Raw genomic sequence first — 23,823 nt, forward strand, 5'->3', positions numbered from 1 at the left:
TTTGCCTCTCGATCATCCCGTGGCTCACCGAGCCGAGGGAATAAATATCATAACCTGAAACCCCGTGGAAGCGTTAGGCTCCCAACTTAATCCGAGGCAAAGCCGCGAAACTCGTCCCTCGCCGGTGTTGGTGTTTAGTCGTCTCGAGACAGCCGACACTTTGTCAACGCGGGATTTCGCGTCGTTCCAGTGATTAGCGAAGCTTCGTCGTATCTTCGTGGAAACTTCTTGTCTACTTGTCGCCTTCGCGACAGAGCGGTAGGTACGTGAGAAGTTTGTTTAGTCTTGGTGTTGTTAATCGTGCAAGATTTAGAAAAGATTGACTTCGAAAAGGGAGATGAAAGAGATATTTTGGGAGTTTAATTTTAATTGAGAAATTAGCTTTGAATGTTAGAAGAATTTTAGAATCACTGGATCGTATATCTATTTAGAGATATTTTATTATTCGTTCGCATTTAACGTTGCTTACTTACTACCTTAACGAAGAGTGCTCTACATTGAAAATAGTGGTGTTTTTAAATTTGATAGCTTCGTAATTAATTTGTGAATGATTACGTACTCCCTTAGGAGTTAAAATTGACGTAATAAAATCGTTTCGTATTCGACTTCCAAATTATTTTGAACGATGTTCTGCAGTTTGTGGAATCTGATATTTTTATGGAAACTCTGCTAAGAATTTTGCAAGTATAGGAACTGTGCAGATTTTGAAACCTTATAATTGAAGGTCGCAATATTAAATATTTCGAATTATTTCAAAATTTTATACTTTGGAGATAAATGATATTGACCATTTCTAAATCCGAGGACTTTTTTCTAGCTAATATTCAGATTTCTTCAAAATAAATAATAATTTTCCAAGACATACAAAGCGCTCTTTAAAGTAATAAAGGACTATTGAAACGCTGGAACTGATGAATCAACAGAAGAGAGCGGGAAACCAAAAAATTCCAAGAACTTTCATTCGAATCCTGTTTCCTTTTCGACAAGCTCTCCGTTTTACGAAACGGCAGGGAAACCCGGCAGATGTTCCTGAACAGCGCTTCGCTCGCCTCATTACCACGAGTCGCGTTAATGAGCTTGTGACCCTTAATACTTCACCCGGCTTCCCTTCTTTTTCTGCTGGTCGAACATAAACCGACTAAGACGTAACGAAGGTCGCGATAAGTACCGGATTATCTGCAAAAATAAGTCAGAACGTGCGTTGAACTCGCTAATAATTCCTTTTTTATCAATTACAATCAATAATAATATACTACTTTTTATTCTGCCTCCGTCATATAAAGACGCGAAGATTGCGAACTTTAAATATGTAATTAGACAAAATTATTGTAATTACGATTCAAGTAGAGGAGAAATTGGCCAAGAAAATATATTCTATTTACATTTTGTGCTGCACTTTTTGTACATACGATAAATCATTAAATAATTTGGGTTATTCGATTGGAATTATTCTTGGAACTTGCTGTAAACCACAATTGAAGAAACACTTCCATTTACTTTTTCATCTCTCTTTTATCTTCCATCCTTTGTTCTGCATTACATTTGGAGAAAGTTGAAATATTATTTTAAATATCATAAATTTAAGTATTCCTAAATATAAATATTTTCCAAAAAGTAGCAAATTTGTCTTTCTATTTGTAATTGTAAAGTACAAAATTGAAATTGAATTAAAGTACGAATTTGAAGAACAAAATTTGTTGTACTTTTGCCAGTAACGTCGAAACATTACTTTTTACACGTTTCAAAGAGTTAATATAATTTCCATGTCGATATCCTCGATAAAATTAGTATCAGCGAATTAGTTTTAGCGGAAAATTTCTCATAGCAATGGAGAAGAAAGAACCAGGGAAAGGAATCGTCGAAGGCCGAAGGAATTTCAAGAAGAAGCCAGCCTTGCTGGCAGACGAGCCGTAGATAAAGATAGATGCGTCGGTTTCCGGCGTGACGAGTTAACGACTCGAGTTTTATCTGTCGGTCCTCCCTCCGTGTCCCTTGTTCCTCGCCGACTTTCAGGCCTGGAAAGCGTGGAAAGGGAGAGGAACGGCGAGAAGAACTCCGAAAGAGAAATTAATAATAGCTTAATTGGAGAACGGAGCGGTATAACGGAAGGGATAAATGGTGAACACGACGTAAAAATTTTACCCCTTCGTACCTAGTCAAAATGGAATCCAGAATCCATAAACACGAATTTCACAAATACTCTATCAACGTTTAATCCTTCGAGTGGTAAATAGCCTCTACGTGAACTTTTTTTTAAAACTGACGTGGTATTTGTTATGTAAATGAAGAAGATGAATTTGTTATGAACACCAATGAAGGGTTGAAAGATTAAATCGTCGCGTGGGAAACATATTTTCTTCTTTTTTCTTTTTGTTAAGAATCCGAAATGGAGATTTATACTTCACTTATGCGTAAGTGTCTATGTATACGCACATGAAGGTAAATGAAAAGGTATATTTGTTAACACTTAAATAATTGTTAACACTTAAATAATTTCTCCGATTGTAATAAAAAGACATAAAAACGACGTAAAAAAGACGTAAATATATTCTTTAATTTCTTAAATTTGACGAAAGTTTATACCTTGCAATTTCTTGATCAATTCTAAAGTCGAATAGCAACTTCTGAGACTAGTTTCCATTAATATCCGAGGGAACTTCCATTGGCAAACTACGTAATTTATATTTTCATTTGCAAAATCGCATTTTGAATTATTTATAGCAGCTTTGGCTAATTTATCGTGACAATAAATTACCGGACCTCTTTTAATCTCTCTGAACAAACAAAAGAATCTCCGACCAACCGCTACAAAAAAAAGATCATTGCCAAATAAAAGTGTGGAAAATGGAAATAAAAAAGGCAAATTTCTAAGAAAGAAACGACACGTGAAAGAGGTTAGAAGGGAGAAGTTAGAACGAAAGTGAACAATGCAAAGATTCGACGGTGAAAAGAGAAGAGGAAGAGGCAGAAAAGGAAGAGGAAGGAAGAGAAAAGGAAGAGAACTGGAAGGCAAAAGCGTATATACCACGAGTCATCTGGCACTCAGCAGGATTCGAAATAGAATCGGTCTCGTTCCCTCCTCTCTCAGCCTGTTATTCTCCTTCTCTGTTGACGAGGGAACCAGCGACTAGAAAGCTACGGGCAAAAAGACGTCGAGCCGACGGGGTCGACGATGTTTTCATTGTAATTATGTCCCCTGTTCCTCTGGCCGTTCTCGTGGCCAAGCTTTTTACAGCCACGCTACTAAGCAGCCTGTCAAAGCGTCCTAATTTTTGTCCCTGATTCCGTCATCTCTACGACCCCATTCTAATTCATCGTCCAGATCTTCGCTGAATTTGCTCCGTTTCCTGGGACGATGAAAGCATCTTGTTGTTTTAGGCCGTTCATTCATGCTCCTAAGAAAATTTATGAAACGTTTCTCTGAGCCGTTATTTTGGATTTCTATGGATCTGTGGCAGTCTGTTGCGCTTTAATTTAACGAATAGGGCAGATACGTTAATGTATCCTACTCTTTATCAGTGTTTGAAGGAGACATCAGAGGTTTGTAGGAATCTTGCTAATGTTTTCAATGAATTTAGAATTTTTGTCGTGAACTGTGTTTTAAAGGACACCTGTGCTACACGTAGGTATTAGGTCGTCCGAAAAGTTTCTTTCGTTTTATAAGGAAATAATGGATGCACAACAACAGGAATTACGTATGATCCATTTCGTTCTACCAAAATAAAGACAGATTAGATTTCATGTTTGTATAAAAATGGGTTATTGTAAAAGACGTGTCTGTAAAAGAAAGACACTTTTCGGACAACCTAATATTTACGATTATTTTTTTATCTTATATAATAGAATTTCGAGAAATAAGTGGAAAATTATCGACATTTTCCCGAACAAAGCTGTCATCAAATTTGTTACGCCCTCGTTCCCAGTTTTGGGGAGAAAATAATTACATAAATGCAACTCTGAAGTATAGAAGAAAACATATCTTTTCGCTGTTGCAGGAATTAAGGTTTTAAAATTCAAACGTTATGAATGTTAATAGCTGGAATAATTGTTAAATCAATCCATAAAATAGATCGAAAAATAGTCAGACACTTTTATAAAAGATATATAGATTAAAAAGTATCGAAATCCTGAGGGCATCGATCTTGAGATTGGGACACCGTTAGCGCAGAAACGAGATGGCGGAGCGGCAGTTTTCTTCATTTTTCGGGAACGATATGTTGCTTATTGTGTGACAAACTTGTTAACACGGGGCGGCCGCGTAAAGCAGGTAACGAGTAGGCAGTAATCGGGATCCGTGGACTTTAAGTAAAGTCAAACAGTCGAGCCGGTTGTCTTTGCTCAGCAAACTCGCGCCAGTGCGGAGCCAATATTTAGACAGGGACCGGCTCAAACATCGTAATACGCGTTAAAACGTTATGACACGCGCCAATTGCTGTCTCTATTTCCCGTGGTTCCATCTTCGCGCCTGCTGCTTTTCACGCGACGCCATTTTCTCATTCCTCGGAGCGGAACACAGCGGAGAATGAAAATCCAATTAACGAGAGGTAAAACAATTTTGGCATAGAAATCCACTTTAGTTTTGATTAATTTAATTCATAGAATAAGCATTGAATTATTGAATCATCGAGAAGATTTTTTTTTTGCAAGGAAGCTTATAGATCTGTGGTGTATTTTTCAGTCAAATAGTCGAATTATGAAATTTTTCGTTATTTTGTAAATACAAAGAGAAGGTTCTTTAAGAACTAGTATAATTTTCAATTTCAACGCAATTACTAATAAAAGGTAGGATTGAAATTTTCAACATTATACAAGTTCAGTTTATCATTTTGTTTCGCGTCCTCTTTCCAGAAATCTCCTCGATTTTCGCGTAAAGATCTATTTTAATTTTGATTAATTTAATTCGTAGAATAGTTTTGAAATTAATAGGTGACGATTTTAATATAAACGTGGTACTATAGAAAGACGTTTTAAAAAATACCTAAGACGAAGTTTGTAACGAATGGAAACAAGAAACTAGCTGAACTACAGAATTCGTTCCCTAATTTTCTCTCATGATATAATGAACACTCCATAAAGTTGTTCCTGTTGACACGGGCAGTAGGAACGCGTCTAGTTTCCGAAGCATACGTTGCCGGGATAAAAATTTATGGCCGAAAGAAGGGTGAACGTAAATATCAAGAATTTCTACGGTGGAACACGTACCGGAATGCAGGAAACAGTCAAACAAACTAATTTAAAAGCAGATGGTGAAATACCGATCTGTGATTTTAACGAACTACTCTGACTTCTACGATCCTTTAAATGTCTTCACTTCTGTCTCCGCGATAGCTGCCTTTACCATATGGAAATAAATGTAGTCATTTCTGTCAGCTGTTGGCCGAGTATTTGTTAGAAAGTTTGCAGACAAAATAAATTTGAAATTTGTAGAGTTTTCGCTATCACAAAGTTTCTTTTATGGGAAGTTCAATGATATTTTCGTCAACATACTTTGATGCCAATTTTGTATAATATTTAAATTTCTTTCATATTTTTATATCGGAATCCAACGTCAAGAACAACAGTAAAATATTATGCACAAAGCTATCCGAAGCACGCAACAGATTCCAAGAACACAAGAAAGTATACAATTCGGAACAGAGCAGAGAAAACCTCGTGAAATTTATCAACTCGACAGACACATGGAACGAGGTTTAGACGCAAGCAAAACCGTCGCTAATGGCCGTGTTGTCAATGCGACGAATAAAAAATGGAAAAAAGAAAGAAAGAATAATAAAATATTAGCCTCCCGGATGCTACGGGTTATAATTTGTTTAATAATTTAGCAGAACAATTTTAATAACTTACAAATGACTTTCCTCGTCCCATCGAAAATTCTCTATGGAATTCCAAGGAAATTCCTCGGGTGCACGACCTTGGCAGTAAGTTACACGAAGGCTCTCGCCTCGATGGACGCGCGAGGTCCTCTCGCTGCGTTTCCAATAAAGATCTCAGGCCACCTGACGTTCTTTGCGATTCCACGAAGAATTCTCGGATCCTCGAGAGGAGAGAGGTGCTCGTAAAGAGGCACTAACGACTAAACGGCTGAGAGAACATCTTTGAAGGTACGAGACACGCGCCATTTCCTGATGATTCGAGCGTGGCGAATGGCCGTCAGTCAAAACGCGAGCCGCTCTATTCCGCGAGGATCAGACGATTCTCTGCACCCTTTGTTGTCTTTCGTATCTCGACTAGAATAAGTAACATAAAGGGGCGTTTTCGTTTTTGGATCACAGTCGTGTAAAACCATCCGAGGTGTTCTTGCTCCTTTTGCGAACGAATATTATTCGACGCGTCACATTTCCTTGGAAATGGTCGTCTTGAGAAGTTTCAGGGGATGAAGAATTATTTAGGTTCAGTTGTAAATGGAGAATTGCTTCGCACGATTCTTCTTTTGATGAATGGGTTTTAAACGTCGTTTGGCTTCTCATTCGAGACGAAGATTAAAGATTCTAGTTGCCTTGTATCTTTTACAAGGCGAGCATACGACTTTTCTGTTAGAAGTTTGTAAATATATTTGTCAATGCTTCGGAAACATTTACAAATCTTTTTCGTAAATACAAAAAAGAACAAATTGATTTTCTCGAGAACTTATAATAGAAGAAGTACTTTAAGATAATCAAATTTAACAATATTGCTAAGTAATTAGATAAACTGTTAAGTAAACAAATTAGTCACTAACAATCATGGATACATTGTAATCGTCAATTCATCAACGGAAAATAGATGAAAATAAAATGTTGAAAAATTCGCGAACAGACCGGCGAGACCGACGACAATTTTCAAAGACAAACAGCACCGATGACACGAGACACGCGTCATTTCCCGATATTCCGTGCGTGACGAACGGTCCATAGTTCAGGGTCGAAAGCAGAGCGCGTGCCACAGCGTGCTCGCGATTCTTGGATGGCTTTTTCTTGTTGCCGGGTACCTCGAGACACACCTTTGTCTTCTGGTAAGGCACCGAGCAAAAAGGAAAAATCGTCGAATCGCTTTCGGGAACACGACGAGAAACAAGCTCGACCTTGCTAGAAGACACCTGTTCTCTTCAGCGTCGACGTCGGCAAAAATAGAATGTTTGACGAAGAGACACGCGCCATTTGTGGCGGCTTCGAGCGTGGCGTAATTTCATTCGTTAAACGACCGTTTCCTCTCTTTGCATTGTCCTTTCGGGATGATTAATCTGCTAGCTGAATTACGTCTCTGTTTCGAGAAGGCTTCTTTGTTTCTTTAAGCGAGGACCTCTCCGAGGTTTGACAGACGTCGCGGTGATTTCGTAGATTTAAGGGCGTTTCCGAGAAAGTTTATAGCTGTCCTCTGGAAGAATTAGAATTTGCGATGCCCTATTTTTCACTTTTAAAGCTTTAGACTTTAGTTTCCGTGGAAGAATTAAAGTTTTGGATTATCTAACGAGTCACTGAACAAAATAAATTGATAATTCCATTTCTTAACTATCTTCTTATTTTGTTCAAGCGTTTGGTTAATATTTCATCGTTTGGAGATCAAATGTTAATTAGTTTCGATGATGTTGGTCAGTTTGATTCCGCCATGGGTCAAACCTCTTTAACGTTATTTCTATCGATTACGTGATTATGCTACTTAAACACATTGCAAGATTCCATTCGTTTTATTGCTAAACTCGTTGGTCGTACGTGTAGGCATTTATTAATACTGGCAACTCGTAGTTTGTAAAATTTCATACTAATATCTTATCAGTTCGATCATGCAGAAAGGTCCTGAAAGTAAATATTTGAAAAACCATTGAACCACACAGTTTCGATTATATCAGTAATCTGCATTTTATAATCTACAGGCAAGTATAAACCTTGTAAGGTTGAAACACAAATTGACAGAAGGATTAATTGTTTCAGATTGTCCAGCAGCACGACGGCGATCGGTAGTGCAGCCACCGGTGGCGGTGGCGGAGCAAGCAGCGGTGCTAGTGGCGGCGGTGGCGGTGGCAGTGGGGGCGGAGGTGGCGGGGCAGCCGGCAACGGGACTTCCGGCGGTGATTTCCTCCGCAGAAGTCACCCCCTCTCGGAGCATACGGCCCTGCATCCCGCCTACCGGCTCAACTACATGGACCACCTTTACCACCAGCTCCAGGCCTCCACGCACAGTCCCAACGCCTCGTTACACGGTAATTACCTTGGCTTGTACTTGTTCCGAGATAATTAGAACGATAGCGACCGGGGACGTCGCCTAATTTCGCGATCACGTCCCCATCCAGTGCTTGAAATTTATTCGCCATCGAACATCCTACCTACTGACAATGAACGTTATTCCTATTGTTAAGATAATAGATGGGAAATTTTTTAAGTTTCTAGAAAAATTGGAGGTTGAATGATTAAGATAAATACAGTAGGATAACACATACTGATGAAGAGAATTATCAGATTGATATTGCGAACAGCTTTCTCGGAAAAATCAAACGGATGAAAACGGCGATGAAGATTAATTTTAAAGACAGTCATTTAGAAAAGTTCGTAGATACAGCGAGTGGGTATAAATTAATTTTTTGACCAGTGTATACAATAAAATGAATGTACGCTTGTAGAATGTAAAAATAACTAGAATAGAATAGAAGAGAGATGTAAATTAGAACAAAAGTTTAATTAAAATCGCTATGAAGATTGTATATTTTTATTGAGTTTAACAGATATCAAAAACGAACAACTCGAGTCTGTATTTTTATCCTGAACCGCAGGCGACGTCCATTTTGGTAAATCCTTCAAGTTAACGTTCGGATATCCTATCGATCTTATTTCAATCTCCCCCTTTCGCTGTTGCTTCTTTTTTCTCGATAAACGTAATTAAGGAAGTAGAGTGCGCCATCTCTGGTATTAAACGCAGGGAAGTTGTAAAGAGCCCGCATTTCCGCCGGAAGAATGTCTTTGAGGATCGAGGCTTTTGATTTCGTTAGACGTGCCATACGATACGGGATAGTATTATTTCCTATTTAAAAATAGTCGAATAAAATCTTGTTTTTTTTTCTACTGTCTAATCGCCTTTTTTTCTTTTCTTCTTTATAATTTTTCAAGGACTGGGTGGTTTGGGGCCCGAGTACCTTCTGCACGCAGCAGGACCAGCGAGCACCCTCGCTTCTTCAGAATTCCCTTTCTCCATCGACGGTAAGTTGTGAATCTTATGTTAATAAAATATCGCGATTATAGTAGTAGGTCAAAGCTGCCTTTAAAAGTTATTAAAGATCGGAACACGGTATCTGATTAGCGAGATTAATCCAACGCGACAAAATCGGTAAGATCATTGATACTCGACACCGTTTTTTAGTCTCCGAGGATCGAAAATTTCTCTCGACATGTCAAGCTTAAATGTTCGATCGCTTCTGTATAAGATTTCGTAAATTTATTATACAACCTAACCCCAATCTGGCATAATTTGGTTTCAAAATGATCCTTTACCGTCGATGCTACCAGATGTTAGTGACAATCGCTAGAAAAGAAGATACCGCAATAGAATTCTTAATATCTAAGGAATTCTAAATTCTAATAATTCTAAAAAGGAACCAACAATGATATGGGTTGGCTTTGAACCAGTGACAGAATAAAAAAGATGCTATAATTAAGAAGCACATAATAGTTAAATGAAATTCGGAATTAGTTATGGAACTAATGATAATTACCAAGAATAAAAAATCGTGGAAGAATTCTTAATGTAGCACAAATGCGAGATAGTTGAAAGAGTGAAGAACCAAGGCCGATTTGAACGGGTTAAAAATCTCGAAGCATGTCGATTCGACGAACGAAACGAGAAACTTTTTCGTCGACTGGTTCGAGGACGACAAGTGAATCTAATGAAAGATCCTGATGCACGGTACGCGGCGGCTAGCCGTAGGTGTAGCAGCACTAGCAGCAGGTAGGAGATCGACCGGTTAAGAGGCCGAGAGGCTAAAAGACGACTGAAAGGGTAAACGGGGCCTCGTTAGTCGCCACCGCCGCATAATTGAATCGACTCGGAGCGACACGACCTCATTAACACCTTAGCGCCTACCCTACAGGTTGTCTCACGTTTCTTCTTCCTCTGCTTCGTTCTTCCCCTGTTTCTCTTCTCCCTTTTCGTCCTCTGCCGAATTCTTCTTTTACCGAATTCGCCACGCCGTTACGTTCGTGACGAAATTCTTAATTCGATTTATTTGAATATCGAGAAACCGGGACACGAAGCGTAAAGATGTTTATGGAATTCTTCTCGCGTTATGTTGCTTGGTATTTTAGTTTAATTTAAACCTAGGAAATATTGATAAACACATAGATATTATACTGTCAAATAGCGAAAAGAAACGACGAAAGTTTAAGATTAGAAGTACCAGTAAACCTTTCAAAATGAGAGATTACAGAGTCCGAACTTTTGGAATTACCGAAACCATGCTGGTGCTTTCTCACGAAATTAATATGAATTATTATTGGAATAAAAATATATTTATTTCTTGTTACTAAGTTTCGTCACAGTATGTCACGATTAAAACCATTTGCATCGAAGCGCAGATTAAAAAGTACCAGTTCTAACATTAATCGAGTGCCATCAAACCAGACTTAAATTATTCGTTAAAAACCATCGCTTTTTTTCTTACAAATCCACTATAACGATTTCTATCGCGCAAGAGTTACTAATTCATTCTACGACATATTGTACATCCACGATATATATTTCAATTTACTAAAATCTTTAACAATTCCTTCGAAAATTTCAATAAAAATCAATGTAAACCTACGTTAAATCGAATAGGCACAAATCGAATATGTACCACTTCATTTTCATCGCTCCAAATTCTGCTCTTTGATGGTAAAAGTCACTATGATTTGGTGATTTGAAGCGACCTGTAGCGTTGTAGCGTGCGCCGAGGCAGCGTCGGACGAGCCGCGTCGATCGGAGTGGCCGATTGCACCAATTTACATGTCTCAATCCCATGTTAGCCTCGCGAGGGGTGAAGAGGGGTCAGGGGATGGAACGTACGGAACGTGTAGAGTCCAGAGGGTCGTGGGTCACGAGGACGTTCGTCTCGGGACGAGGGGGATCGGCGAGAATCGTTCGCATATTCATTAAAGAGCTCGAAGCTTCTCCAACCCCCTTTTAAGACAGATAAGGCGATCGGTTCGTCCTCTGTCTCTGTGGAAAAAGTGCATCGAAAAATCACGTCGGCGTTAAGGGGATATTCTTGCGTGGGCTTTCGGCCGATTGGCTTATCTTCAATAACGTTACGTGACTTGTAAATTGTAAATGAATATAAAAATACTTTGTAACGGTTGAATTACGAAGCGAATATTTATGAGTCGTATCTTTCTTCTGATGAACAGAAATGCATTGAAGTTGTCAATGAAATTAGAGACAATAAGACATCTAATAAAAAGTACTCGCTTCTTAGATGTTAAAATCGTAGAAATTTAGACACTTGAAGCAATAATGACAGGAAGGAATCAGTCTTCGTTTCTTCTTCTTTCTTTTGCGTTCATTTGCCAGAAAAAATATATTTCAAAATCTTTGTTCATGTTATTTGTAAACGCGACAACTGAAATTGGTGTTAATAATCTATGAAGCTAATTGCTCTCATGGGAGCTTCCAAACTGTTCGTAGCTCCCAAAAGAACTATTTTAATTGTTCTTAAATTAATTGAACCTTAACCGCTATTTGATATACGCGCGAGTCTGGTGCAAGGAATCAACCTATGCGTTAGAAGAACTTAAATACGAATGAATAATGAAAAACATATAACAAAATTTGATAGATCAGATGCTACACTGAGTCTTGTGGAGAGCAATCGCAGTTGACATCGCCTCAGGCACAAATTATAAAAACTGCACAAGTGGCCAGTAGCTAAATCGTGCAAAAACGAAATTCACCGTCGTGGTGGACTGAGAACAAGTTGAAAAGAAGGACAAGGCACAGGTAACCGAGGAAAGGAGGCCGAATGACCTCGATAAAGCCACGAGACCATCGAGGAACCTTAAACGTTTCAGCTCATGCGGAAAAACCGCATGACATTCCATCTTCTTCTTTTCCACTTTCCCTCTTTCTTCCTCACCCTTTTCATTCGTTCGGTTCGCTCGTTGACCATCGTAAATTTGATCAGTGCTCGAATTAATAATCGGGCGAGGGGATAAAGGAGCGCGTTCGCGAGAGGCGAGGAGCTCCAACCGCGAGTAATTCTATACCCGTTGTGCGCGAACGAGCGATCAACCGAGTGGAAACCGAGGAGAAAGAGCTGCTTCGAGCCTCCTCGTGGTCGGTCCTGTGTATCGCGTTGCTCGTGCGAGGCGACACGAGGAGATAGAGAGAAGCTCGAGGAACCGGCGGAGGCAGTCGGAGAGGAGGAGAGTAGAAGCAAAGAGAAATCGACGAGGGAAACAGAATGCTGCGATTTGGAGAAAAAAATTTTGTAAATGAAGAAGCTGCGGGTGAAGGGGTATATAACGATGGATGAAGAAGGATAGAAATTGGAGAAATTGTTGGAATTAATCTCGAAGAATCAGAAAAGATGTTGTAGCGATATAGATTTGCCAAGCCTCGAATCAAAGAAAAAATGCGCGTCGAATAAAAAGGAAATTAATAGAGGAGCATAGAAAGAACGAAAGAAAAGAGTTCATCGAAAGAGTATAAAGTCGGGAAGTTTAAAGAAATTTTCGAAAAGTCTATGATATACGATTCAGTAAGAACCATGAAAGAAGAACTTAATATGTAAAATAAAAGGAACGCCAGGCTACAAAAATTAAAAGAAATTTGTGGACAAGAATAAAAATCGAGGTTAGGAAGATGTAGAAAAAATTCGGAAGAGTGAAAGCGAAGAAAGTCTCGGATTATAAAAGAGGACAAGGATACAAAAAAAAAAAAAAGAAAACTGGACCTCGAATGAAAATGATAAGAAGCGGAATTAGCGATTGAAGAAGAGTGGCGGCACGGCGTATTGAAAAGAGAAGAAGAAGAAGAAGCAGAGAAGAAGCCAGGCGAGGAAGCGAAGAACCGCCACCATATAACCAACGATGCTCCATACAAGCGAGCCGCCACCACGAGCTTAAGAAAGTGGTTTGTATATTACGTCGTTGGCCTGCGGTCGCAGGCAAATCGCCGCTAAAACGTTCTGGCCGCAGAATCCGCCTTCCTGCTCGCTCTTCTCGTTCTCCTTTTCCATCGTTCCTCGACTTCTCCTTCACCTTCTCTGGCCAGTTGTGGATATCTACCTGGTTACGAGCGCGCGCACCGAAAGGCAAGACTTTTAAAATCCACGCCACGGAATATTCCTCCGGTAGTACGAGCCGCAAGAATTCGTAGCGCTTAATTGAACTGGTTCTGCGGCAACGTCTCGCTGAGTTTGCATGGAAATTCGCACAGCCTTCTCCTTGAATCCGCGTTACAAATCGATTCCTCGATACCTTCCCGCGTCGATATTTCAATATCGCATTTTTACTCGAGATATTTACGTTGTCAGAAAAGCGAGACGTTCTAGAGAACAACGTCGAGACTCGGAGACTTTAATGCTCGGTCAGGCGACGAACGTTGATATCTTGCCACGATTTTCGCGTGGAATTTCGCTGGCTTTGGCGTTTGACCATAGGTGTCCCATAAAATAAAGAATTTCTCGTATTAAATTGCATGTTGTACTTCGTGCCGTTTAATCGCATTTGTCGTCAAATTTGAATCGACTTTCTGTAGACAAATGTATTGTTTCATACTACGTAAGCAAATATATTTTACTCTTTTGAAATATCTGAAGAAATTCTTTTATCTGACCATTCCTGCAGTCGAATGTATGAAATCTCTTCCTCTAAATATAAAGATTCTTATCGGAGAAATTCAAAGCTGAAACTTCGCTTGCGCCGTCAACGCGTGACTTACATATTCTTGGGAGAAAGCACAGTTGATCATAATGTATATCCTTTACAGAATGATCATGATACTGAAATGTAATCCAAACTATTTTAAATCATCTATACTAAAAAATGCTGATTAAAGATTAAATGTAAGTCTTGGTATAAAAGACACACAGTTCAGATCAGTTAAAGATTACGCTTAATTCTTGACCTGAAAAGCAGACAACCAACATAAAAAACATGGCATTTTCAGTGTCAGCTTCGTCGAGGTTAGGAAGTCCAAGGGCGTCCGCGATCAGAGCGAGCCGGAAGCGGGCGTTGAGCAGTTCCCCGTACTCGGATCGTTTCGACATCGACAGCATGATTCGATTCAGCCCGAACAGCTTGGCCTCCATCGTGAACGGATCTCGGAGCAGCAGCGCGAGCGGCAGCTACGGTCATCTTTCCGCTGGTAAGCGATCATTTATCTAGTATCATTATTACCATACATGTCAAACTTATTGAATTATTCCCCAAGCAAGATTTACCGCGTAATTAATTACACGTTGTCTTCGCTCCAGTCAGAGAATCGCTCCCCTTTCAAACACTCTTACAAGTATTCGCTATACAGGGTGTCCCTCGGCATCGGGCAACTATATCTTATCTACGCTTATCTTCGAGTTGTAGCGAATTTCTTCTTTAACAAATTCAATCTGCATACTTTTACGAGATCTATTCAAAATGACCTGCGTGTATACGACCACAATACTGAAGTCGTTTTATCATTGACTGGAAGTGTGGATTAGACAGGATTGGGCAGGATTAGAATACGAGGTTCAACGTCGAATATCGAGGTCTGTTTAGCTCAATTAGTTTAATTTCTTCTATCTTTCGATAGAAATGTTTCGACGTAAAATTCTTTATAACAACAACAAACAAGGTCTAACAGGGCACATGTCAGCGCGAATCTTTTTTATCGTTACCATGCGCAGAATCCATCGCCGAAGCGGTTCCCCGATGCTGCGGGAACACCCTGTATGCATATTTATACATATACAAACTCTAAAGACGTTCGATGTGAACGACTCAAATTGCGCGGCAATTTTTGAATAATTTTTGAATAATTGGCCGGGCAGGTACAGGCCGATTATTCATCTCTCGGTTGTAAATTTTGGCGCGTCGTGGACTCGCGTGAAACACCTGTGCCTAATTATTCTCTTCTCCTGGATGGATGTTGCGAAAGAGGAGGGGATAACTGTTACGGCCGATTTACATGGCGGGATAAATAAGCGGCTGATTCGCGGGAGGCGGGGAAAGTCGCAATTAAGAGATCACCCGCGCCGGACACAAACCCGAAAACGTAAGTCACCGAGTGTTTATCCGATGTATTTTCACTGTTGGTCCACGTTGATTGATCGCTCGTAATTGCCGACGCGCTCGCGCCGCTTCATCGTCCACCGATCGGGCCTCGACGCGGCCATAAACGTTTTCGCGAGGCTATACACGACACGTGAATTATACGCATGTAATTACACGTGTAGCCGGGCAGCGCGGTCGTTAATGCGCGACTACCGCGTGACAGCCGTATTTTCCGAGTTATTGCCCACGCCACGGGACGGAACCAAGCAATCGACCGTCGTAAACGAGTCACACTTTTACACACGCTCCACTTGGTTCCTTTATTTGAGTATTTGCCGATTTTAAACCGCTTGACCGGTGATCAAGGGTGTTTAATTTACGTCAGAGTAAAAGACTTTTCGGTGAGAAATGCTCTTTCGAGATAATTACAGAAAGATTTAGATGATTTATCGCGCGATGGTTGTGATGGAGTCATATCGCAGAATTTGGCTATTTTTCACCGCGATCGGCGATTATGCCTGTTTAAGTAACGTCAGAGTAAAATATTTCAGTGAACAAGTTTTTCTGACGATCGTATAAACGTTGGTTTATAATTATTCCTTCGGACAAATATCGCATTCGTACAGGGCGAAGTACAGTAGTAAAAATCTACCTAACTGTTTTCTTTGGAAATGATCCACATATCGATTTATTTTTTACTATTGAATTGAATAAAACGGTAGATTAATCGTTCAAATCCTAGAGACGAAACCCTATTTCTAAATCAAATCGTCGAGATGGTTGCATGGCATCTAACAACGTTTGCTTGAAATATCTTTTAACGACATATACTTTCTTCGACAAAAGATAAATGCGTTGGACAATATAAATTAATTTGAATTTATCCATCGATTGAATCTGAGATTATTTGCTTTTCTCGAAACGTCTCGAAATTACACCTTATTAATAAACCACGAAAAAGCCTGTAAAGAACATTTCTCAAGATTCAATTTCAGAATTCCCAACAGTTGATCCAATCTCGAAACAGATCATGAATGTACTTCATCTATACCCTTACTTTAATCGAGTAACGATTCTCACGGAATCGGCTGAATATTACAGAGGCAGCATAATACGGGCGTATATCATTTGCTGATCGCGTGGAAGCGATTCAACATTCGTCGTAAAACATTGGATCGTCGGTTTCTCAGGAAAACCGGGTCTCTGGCCGTCCCGAATTACCATAATTACCGGACCTATACGAAACGAATAAAGTCATTGGTGGTAGCGTTAACGTGGAAGGCCTCGTCCTCGTAAGGATCAGGTCCTGACGTTTAAGGGCGTGCGGAAGGGAGGCGGCAAGGGGGATAAAGGGGCATCGAATTAAAGTGGCGGTGCGCATGAAGCCATTATAAGGCCGGTTGCAACCGCGGCGCGTCCCACAAATCGGACCCCGGACCTCCTTGCTCGCGAGTTAAGAGCAGCCGGTAATTTGCGATTAAATGAAGTAATTAACGGATTAAAATTCAAGTGACGCGCGATCGCTGGTCGTTTGTCAGCCTGGCGTTGTACGATGCTCCGCGGGATGCTACCCGCTCGTTAATGTCGCCATCGTACGCTACCGATCAGAGATTCTTCCCTTTTTCCTTAGAGACGTTCTTTTGTAAACGTACATTTCTGCGGGCAGAAATAACGCGCGTACATATATGTGTAGAATAGTCGACGAGTAGAAGGAATAAAACAGGGGATTCGAAGCATTATCGTTTACTCGGAAATTTTTCACGGACTCGATGAGTCGGGAGAGCCGTGTTTAAGTCATTATAGGTCTCGCGGTATCCATTTGGGAATTGTAAAAGGGAGTTCGTAATATGTTTCGTGATACTGATTACGATGTCCAAAAGATGGCGACTTTTTTTTAGATAAAAATATGTGTATTGTATTTGATATTTTAAAGTGTATGTATTTTTTTGACTGATTTTACGAAGAACTAATTGCCATTCATAGAATTGTACGTGTAATGATTTTAGGCTGCCAGTGGTTCTTTCTTTTATAGTATAATATATACAGGGTGATTGGTAACTGGTGGTACAAGCGGAAAGGGGGTGATTATACGGGAAAAAAGAAGTCGAAAATATAGAATAAAAATTTTTCGTTTGAGGCTTTGTTTTCGAGAAAATCGACTTTGAATTTGCACTCGGTACGCGTGCGGTACGTTATAACGGATCTCACTGTAGATCGTTGTCTCGATGGAAAAATTAAAAAAAAAAAATTAAAAAAAATTTTTATTCTATATTTTCGACTTCTTTTTTCGCGTAGAATCACCCCCTTTCCGCTTGTACCACCAGTTACCAACCACCCTGTATATGTAATATTGTGACATGAGAGCTTACAGAATTTGTTTAATACTTTTTTATTTTACCAAGTTTGAAAAGAATTAGTAGAATGAGAAGATAAATGCAATCATAGATTCTTGGAATAATATGTCGAATAAGAATTCTTCAATCGTAAAAAGTACAGCGTATGATTTCATATCAACGTTCACCAAAAAACATTAAATTTCTTTCATTTGAACATCAGGTTCTGAGATGCTGGTCTAAAATGAGAATCGGATTCTTATAAAAAGACGAAAAAGCTATAACGAAAATTAAAAGATTGGAATAAAAATATAAACGATTAATAAATCGCTACCTGCTTGTGTTTAAAGTAGCAATACCTGAATCACAATGCAGTCGACCGTAAATTCGAGATTTTCCAGCGCTAGTTTTCATCTAAGAGACAGAGTGTTTTATGAAATTTTTCATAGGTGATGGTCGGCGTCGCACACAGAGGATATCGCCGGTGATTAAGCGATTATCGTTCGGTATACGACTAGACAACCGGTTACCACGACGATGTACAGTCGATTCCACGAAATTATAGTGTTCTTAAATAAAGCATCGTAGGCGTGCGCCCCGTGCGTTCCTTCGGTTTTATGTTCATTGGAATCACGACGAACGATCAATGCACCGAGAGAAATACAACCCGACAAACATTTTACAGTCTCACGCGTAAAACGTAACTATTCTTACGTGCTTCTTCACCCTAAGAATGAGACATAAACTTTGCTTGCAAGATGGCAAGTGATTTTCTTCTTGTCTTTTGCAATCTTGCAATTTTGCTTATTGATTGAAACTTAGAAAAAATCTACAGTCATTACTTGTTTATATTTTCTGCAGATTGGTATTAAAAATTCCTGGAAACATAATAAATGTATCTCTTTCTACGGATCACCTAATCCTCATCTATCTTATAATTAACTTTCTCACGCTTGATGTTGCTTGTATATAACATTATATTTCAATAAGTTAGTAATTAACTAAATGATAAATGTATCTGTTTTCAGCAAGCCGATCTTGAATTTCATATCATTGTGCTAGTCATCGATATGAATAATTCATAAGGGAGAATTTTTTCTCACAATCGAAAAAACTGATATTAATTTCTCGTAGAACATTGAGAATAAGATAGGGTGAAGAAAAGAACTTGGGAATAAAGAAACGATTATTCCATGAATCTCTATAACCTACATAGGTTAAAGATCACATGGAAAGCGATCAAATTCGTGAGTTATTGGAATTGATTAAAAGATCAAATATAATCAATGACGTAGGTAACGTAATAACAAACCCTTCCTTTCTCCTTTTTGTTTCTTTTCTTCCGCTCTAATAATCATGTTGTTGGCGTAATGTTAATCTTCCGATAAAAAAAAGTCAGAAAAATGAGAAGAAATTCTTGGAAAGATAATAATCAATTGACGCAGCTGTTTGCGTTACCAATTCCACGTACTTTATGGCAGGAACCAGTGATTAATTTAGGATGCAGAGAAATATTTTAAATCCCGTTTCTACCCGTCTTCGCCGGTCATTACAAGCTTCGGAAACGTCGCGTAATTACTAAATGATACACCAAACTCGAGTTTTGTCGGTAAACTGCTTCGTTTCACGAGAAATGGCCACCGATCAGCGTTTCTGGAAACTATCTCGAAAAATCTTATTCGATTAACGTCGTCGATTAAAAAACATGGCGAATATTCGTCGTTATTTTAAAACGAGTCATCGTAAAATCGTTAGGCGTCCGTGTTAAGGCAACGTGCTCGCTTTTATGAAGCACACCGCCTAGAATCGTAGACACGCATGGGCGTGACCGGTCGCCTAAGCGCTTTGGCGCGCGTCCGCGATGGCACCGTCGATGGTGCTCCGTGACATCGACGATTGACTGCTAATCGGTGACGTGATTCTGTGCAGAAAGACTTAAAAGGTGATTCTAACCGTGTTGCAATAGATTCGAGACAATTTCAAGCGGTTTCTGTACGCTTACGTAAGCTTCCTAGCCTGATATTATAACAAAATCGGTGAGTAACGTCCTAATAAACGAGATTATTCACGCAAATAGCGCGAAGACGTGAGAATCATTGATCAAATATTTACGAATTTACTAATTGTAATTATCTATAATTAAAAAACCACGCGAGATCATCTGTGAAAAAAAAGTCACGATTCGTTATTCAAAAATCAAGTGGAATTAACTGTTGTAATAAATCGAGGTGAATATCGCAGAATTATACGATTTATTAACCAAGTATTCAGAAATTTACTAGTAAAAAGCATTTTTATCAACGTTAGATTATATCTACGTGGAATCGAAAGAATAGATTCATTTCTCAGAAAACGATTACGATTCGTTGCTCAAACACCGAGTTGAAAAGACTATCGTAATAAATAAGACTATTCGTACGTAAGAAATGTACGTAATAAAGTATAAAGATTATTAGCAACTATTTACAAGCGGAAGATATTTTTAGCCGCAGCTACATTGCATCTAATGTAGGTTCGAAAGAGCGAATTTGTTTTGTGAAAATTGGTCACGATCCATCGTTCAAACATCGAAAGTAGCTCCTGTTTGGTATACGTCGATCATACATAAATGATCGTGAGGTTTAATTTATAGAGCAGCGACAGGGAGCCTGTCAATCGAGACTTCGATTAGGAGGAAGCGTGATCTTGTAAGGCTCGTCACGTAACGCACCGACATCGCCATATCGAACGTTGGTTAATTTAGCCGTGGCAATTTATTGAGCGAACTCGCTGCCAACCGTGCGTATCGCTAATATTTCATCGTGCAACCAGCTACCGATTAAATCGTGTCTCAACCCAATTATGCTATATAAGCAAGCTTAAAATTTGACAATATCGGTATCGCTGATCGAAAGACATCTCGGTCGTACCATGTATGTATCGGCAAACCAGATGACAACTAAGATTGTAGTATGACGGACGTTTGAATCTCTGCGCGGATGAACAATGTAATGTCGTTGCTTGATTGATTTTGCAATGATGTAGCTTTGCAATGATGTGATTTACCGCAGTGAAAATTTATTTATTCGATATAGACATATGGGAGTAATTAAAAAGAATTTCAAGGAGGGTAGAGTTTTTTAACAAGCAACAACCGATAAATACCTCTGTAGCGTTAGTTTATAATAATCTCGAAACAAAATTCGAACAATAAAATCTAGCCAATTAAATCCAGCTAACCAGCTGATATTTTAATCGAATCTTCTAGAGACCGATTTTCAATTAACCCAATTTTATTTACTTCAATCGACAAAGATTCTCGTGCGGTTGATAAAGCATCCTCAATTAAATAAATTACACAACACGAAAACCATCGATAATCCAAATGATTTAACTCGTTACTCCCAATTAACGAGTGGAATATAATCGGAACTCTGCAACGTACATCTACAATGTATTTCCGTATCAAACTTACACATCCTGGCAGCATGCCCGATCCAACGAGCGCGCTTTCTCGATAATTAATTGCGAGGAAATCCAGTTGGCGGTTGTAGAAAGCCGAAAGCCGATACCGTTACAAACGAAACAGTAAAAAAGTGTCGGTGTAACAGCGAATTATTCGTACGATTGGTCGCTGATTTCATCAGGCGATAACGAGCAGCGTCGCTGTCACTACGTTGGTTAAATAGTTAACGCGAATTCAGTGGACGAGGGTGGCGATACACCGGGGATAATCGATAGAGATCGAAATCGGACCGCGTCCATTCTCTTGACAGTCGGGGCACGCCACGCCGGACTTCCGGCACGTAGGCCAAGCTTGCATTTCAATGCTACGAGCCTCTCTTACGAGACCATAGGATTGTGTGTACCGGTGATCGTGTAGGCTGCGTTATTTCTCGTTCTTTCTCCTCTACACGAGGAAAAAGGAACGACACGATACACGTCTCGATAAACGCGTACTTAGGAAAGACATTTATAAAATACCGGATAGATGGTGGGTTGCACCAATCGACTATCGGCGTTCGTTAACCGCGTTTTTGCTTTAGAATGAAGTTTGCAGATTGTGCCTGAAGTAATTACGATTAGATGAGCGATAACACGTTGCTGCATTCTTCCAGTATCACTATACCATTTGGCAATTGCAAGTTTAGAGCAGAAATGTTTATGCATTTATAGGAAATTCGACTGTCATGTAAGGCGTTATAATGGAATAATTTTCTAGTAAAATTCCGAGATACAGAGAAAGCTTTGGATAACAAATTTTAATTTGTATTTATAAGATACGGTTACGAGACTCAATTCGATCGAAAATTACTCAGACAGTAGCTACGTTACATGAGAACGAAGTATGTGTATTTGATGTACTTTACAACCCCATTATAGTGGTTAAGGGATAAGCGTGTAAGAATATGCAAAAATATACAAAATTTCTAAAACGGTATTCGTTAAAATATATAAAGGGCGAAACAAATTTATACTTAGATTTCATTCATTTAGTCGTATTCACGAGGATATAAACGTGCACTCTGCTGGTGATGCATTGCATATGGTCGTGCCATCTTTCTATTAGACACTTGTTTTTAAACGTCACTCTGCTATCTTTCAACGATTTTTTTCAATAAAATTGTTCACTGTTTATTAATTTTTCTTATCGTTTTCTGTTACAGCAATGAGCCCAGCTTTGGGAATGCACCCAGGAATGGCGCCACACCTGCAGCAACTTCAGGCGCATCTTTTAAGGAGCGCAGCTGCCGCAGCTCTTCTACCCCATGCTCACCCCCTACAACCCCCTGCACCACCTCCACCACCACCTCATCCACACCCCCATGCCCACGGATTATCGCCGCATTCGCAATTATACCCCGGTGTGCCACCTCATTCCACGGCCTCAGCAACCCTCGGACCACATGGAGGAGGATTGCCGCCAAAAACTGAGGTAGGCGTGGACATTTTTCATAATTTCCAATATTAACCAGTTCTTGACTCCTAGCCAATGATATTGATTTTAATCTATGTTAATATCATTTTGCATTTTAAAATAAAACCCGACGTTAAACCACGCAATTAGTCTATGAAAGGTACATATACATAGATATTTCGTCCAAGCTTAAAAATTGTATTATTTACACAAACTGTTAGTATTAAATATCTAATAAAAAAATATATCTCTGGTAATGTAAAATAGTATTCCTGAAGAGGAATTTCAAACAAGCCAATACACTTGATTCTCGAATAAAATATAACCTTTCAATCGCTCGAATACCTTGAAAGAAATATCGAGCTGGAAATAATAAAGTACCTACCTATACTTGTACCATTCTATGCCTTATACATGAAACATCGATTCAATGAATATGTAAAAACAATATCTGGTGGATCTTTCGTCATGCTCTCGTCTCACGCAATACACAATTCTAGCAAACATATCACTTAGTACAGCGCTGCATATCGCAGAATTACAGATGCCTGTTCGATTGTTAGTGGCAGTCAGGCATGGACGTATGCTCGATAGCTCGTCATCGATTCATCTGGAATAAGCAATAAGTAATCGTTCCCTCAGCCTTCCATGTTTTTCCTCCTACTAACCAAGTACCGTGCACGCCGTTCACAGTCTCTGGAAGGTTTTCAGAAGACTTCTCAGCTTCATCCTCGTGGCACGCAAGGAGCAAAGGGGGAGAAAGAGAAAAAGATTGGGTTACCCTCGCATGGTCCTCGGGTTACAAGCAATCTCGCGCACATTATTTCGCCAGATTCCACCCCCGTCCACCTGACCATCGTCTTTTATCTTCTTCCTTCTCTTCTTTAGCTTCTTCTCCACTTCTACGTTCTACGTTTGCGTCGTTGTTAAACGCGCTCTCCGTATACCCTAGCCCTTACTCTCTTTGTTAAACCTCTCGTTTCTATTCACCAGCGGTTTCTTTAAAGCTCTTCGTTTCTATGTTTCTAGCCGGCTTTCTGTTTCTCCTGTTTGCTCTGATTTATTTACATCCGCGGCGGCGTTTTCATTTTCTCCGCCAGCGACACGACTCGCCGCGTGTCCGCACGCTGTAAAGTTCCCGTGCCTGATTGCATCGACTCGCGTTTCTCGCATCGTTCCATAGTACGCTGTACTCGTGCACGATCTTTCCCACAGGGAAGTGATCGATGGATTTATAGGCACGTCGTAATCGAGAGGTTACTTGTACGGGGATCTCGGTAGATCGATTCCTCGATTCCTGCAACGTTAATTCCGGTCGTCGTAACGTCTCTATGCTAATATCAGTTGATACATAGACGGCGGATTTTTCTGCATTTTTATATTTAAATAACTAAAGAAA

At 39.6% G+C, this 23,823-nt stretch overlaps 1 protein-coding gene across 3 annotated transcripts in view; it reads left to right on the forward strand.

The window, feature by feature from the left end:
* Positions 1–23,823, forward strand: part of ci (transcriptional activator cubitus interruptus) — a 144,972-nt gene that overhangs the window by 114,372 nt on the left and 6,777 nt on the right. For 2 of the 3 annotated variants that reach the window (XM_069116347.1, XM_069116348.1), the window contains exons 2-5: positions 7,908–8,176; positions 9,078–9,167; positions 14,110–14,307; positions 22,174–22,442. In XM_069116347.1, coding sequence (XP_068972448.1) covers positions 7,908–8,176; positions 9,078–9,167; positions 14,110–14,307; positions 22,174–22,442 — 826 coding nt within the window. Of the gene's footprint in view, positions 1–7,907; positions 8,177–9,077; positions 9,168–14,109; positions 14,308–19,420; positions 19,564–22,173; positions 22,443–23,823 lie in introns of those variants that run through there. The other variant, XM_069116349.1, reaches the window with a different exon arrangement.

This window comes from Bombus flavifrons, chromosome 7 (genome assembly GCF_040668555.2).
Source record: "Bombus flavifrons isolate JBK064 chromosome 7, iyBomFlav1_principal, whole genome shotgun sequence".
Classification (NCBI taxonomy): Eukaryota; Metazoa; Arthropoda; class Insecta; order Hymenoptera; family Apidae; genus Bombus; species Bombus flavifrons.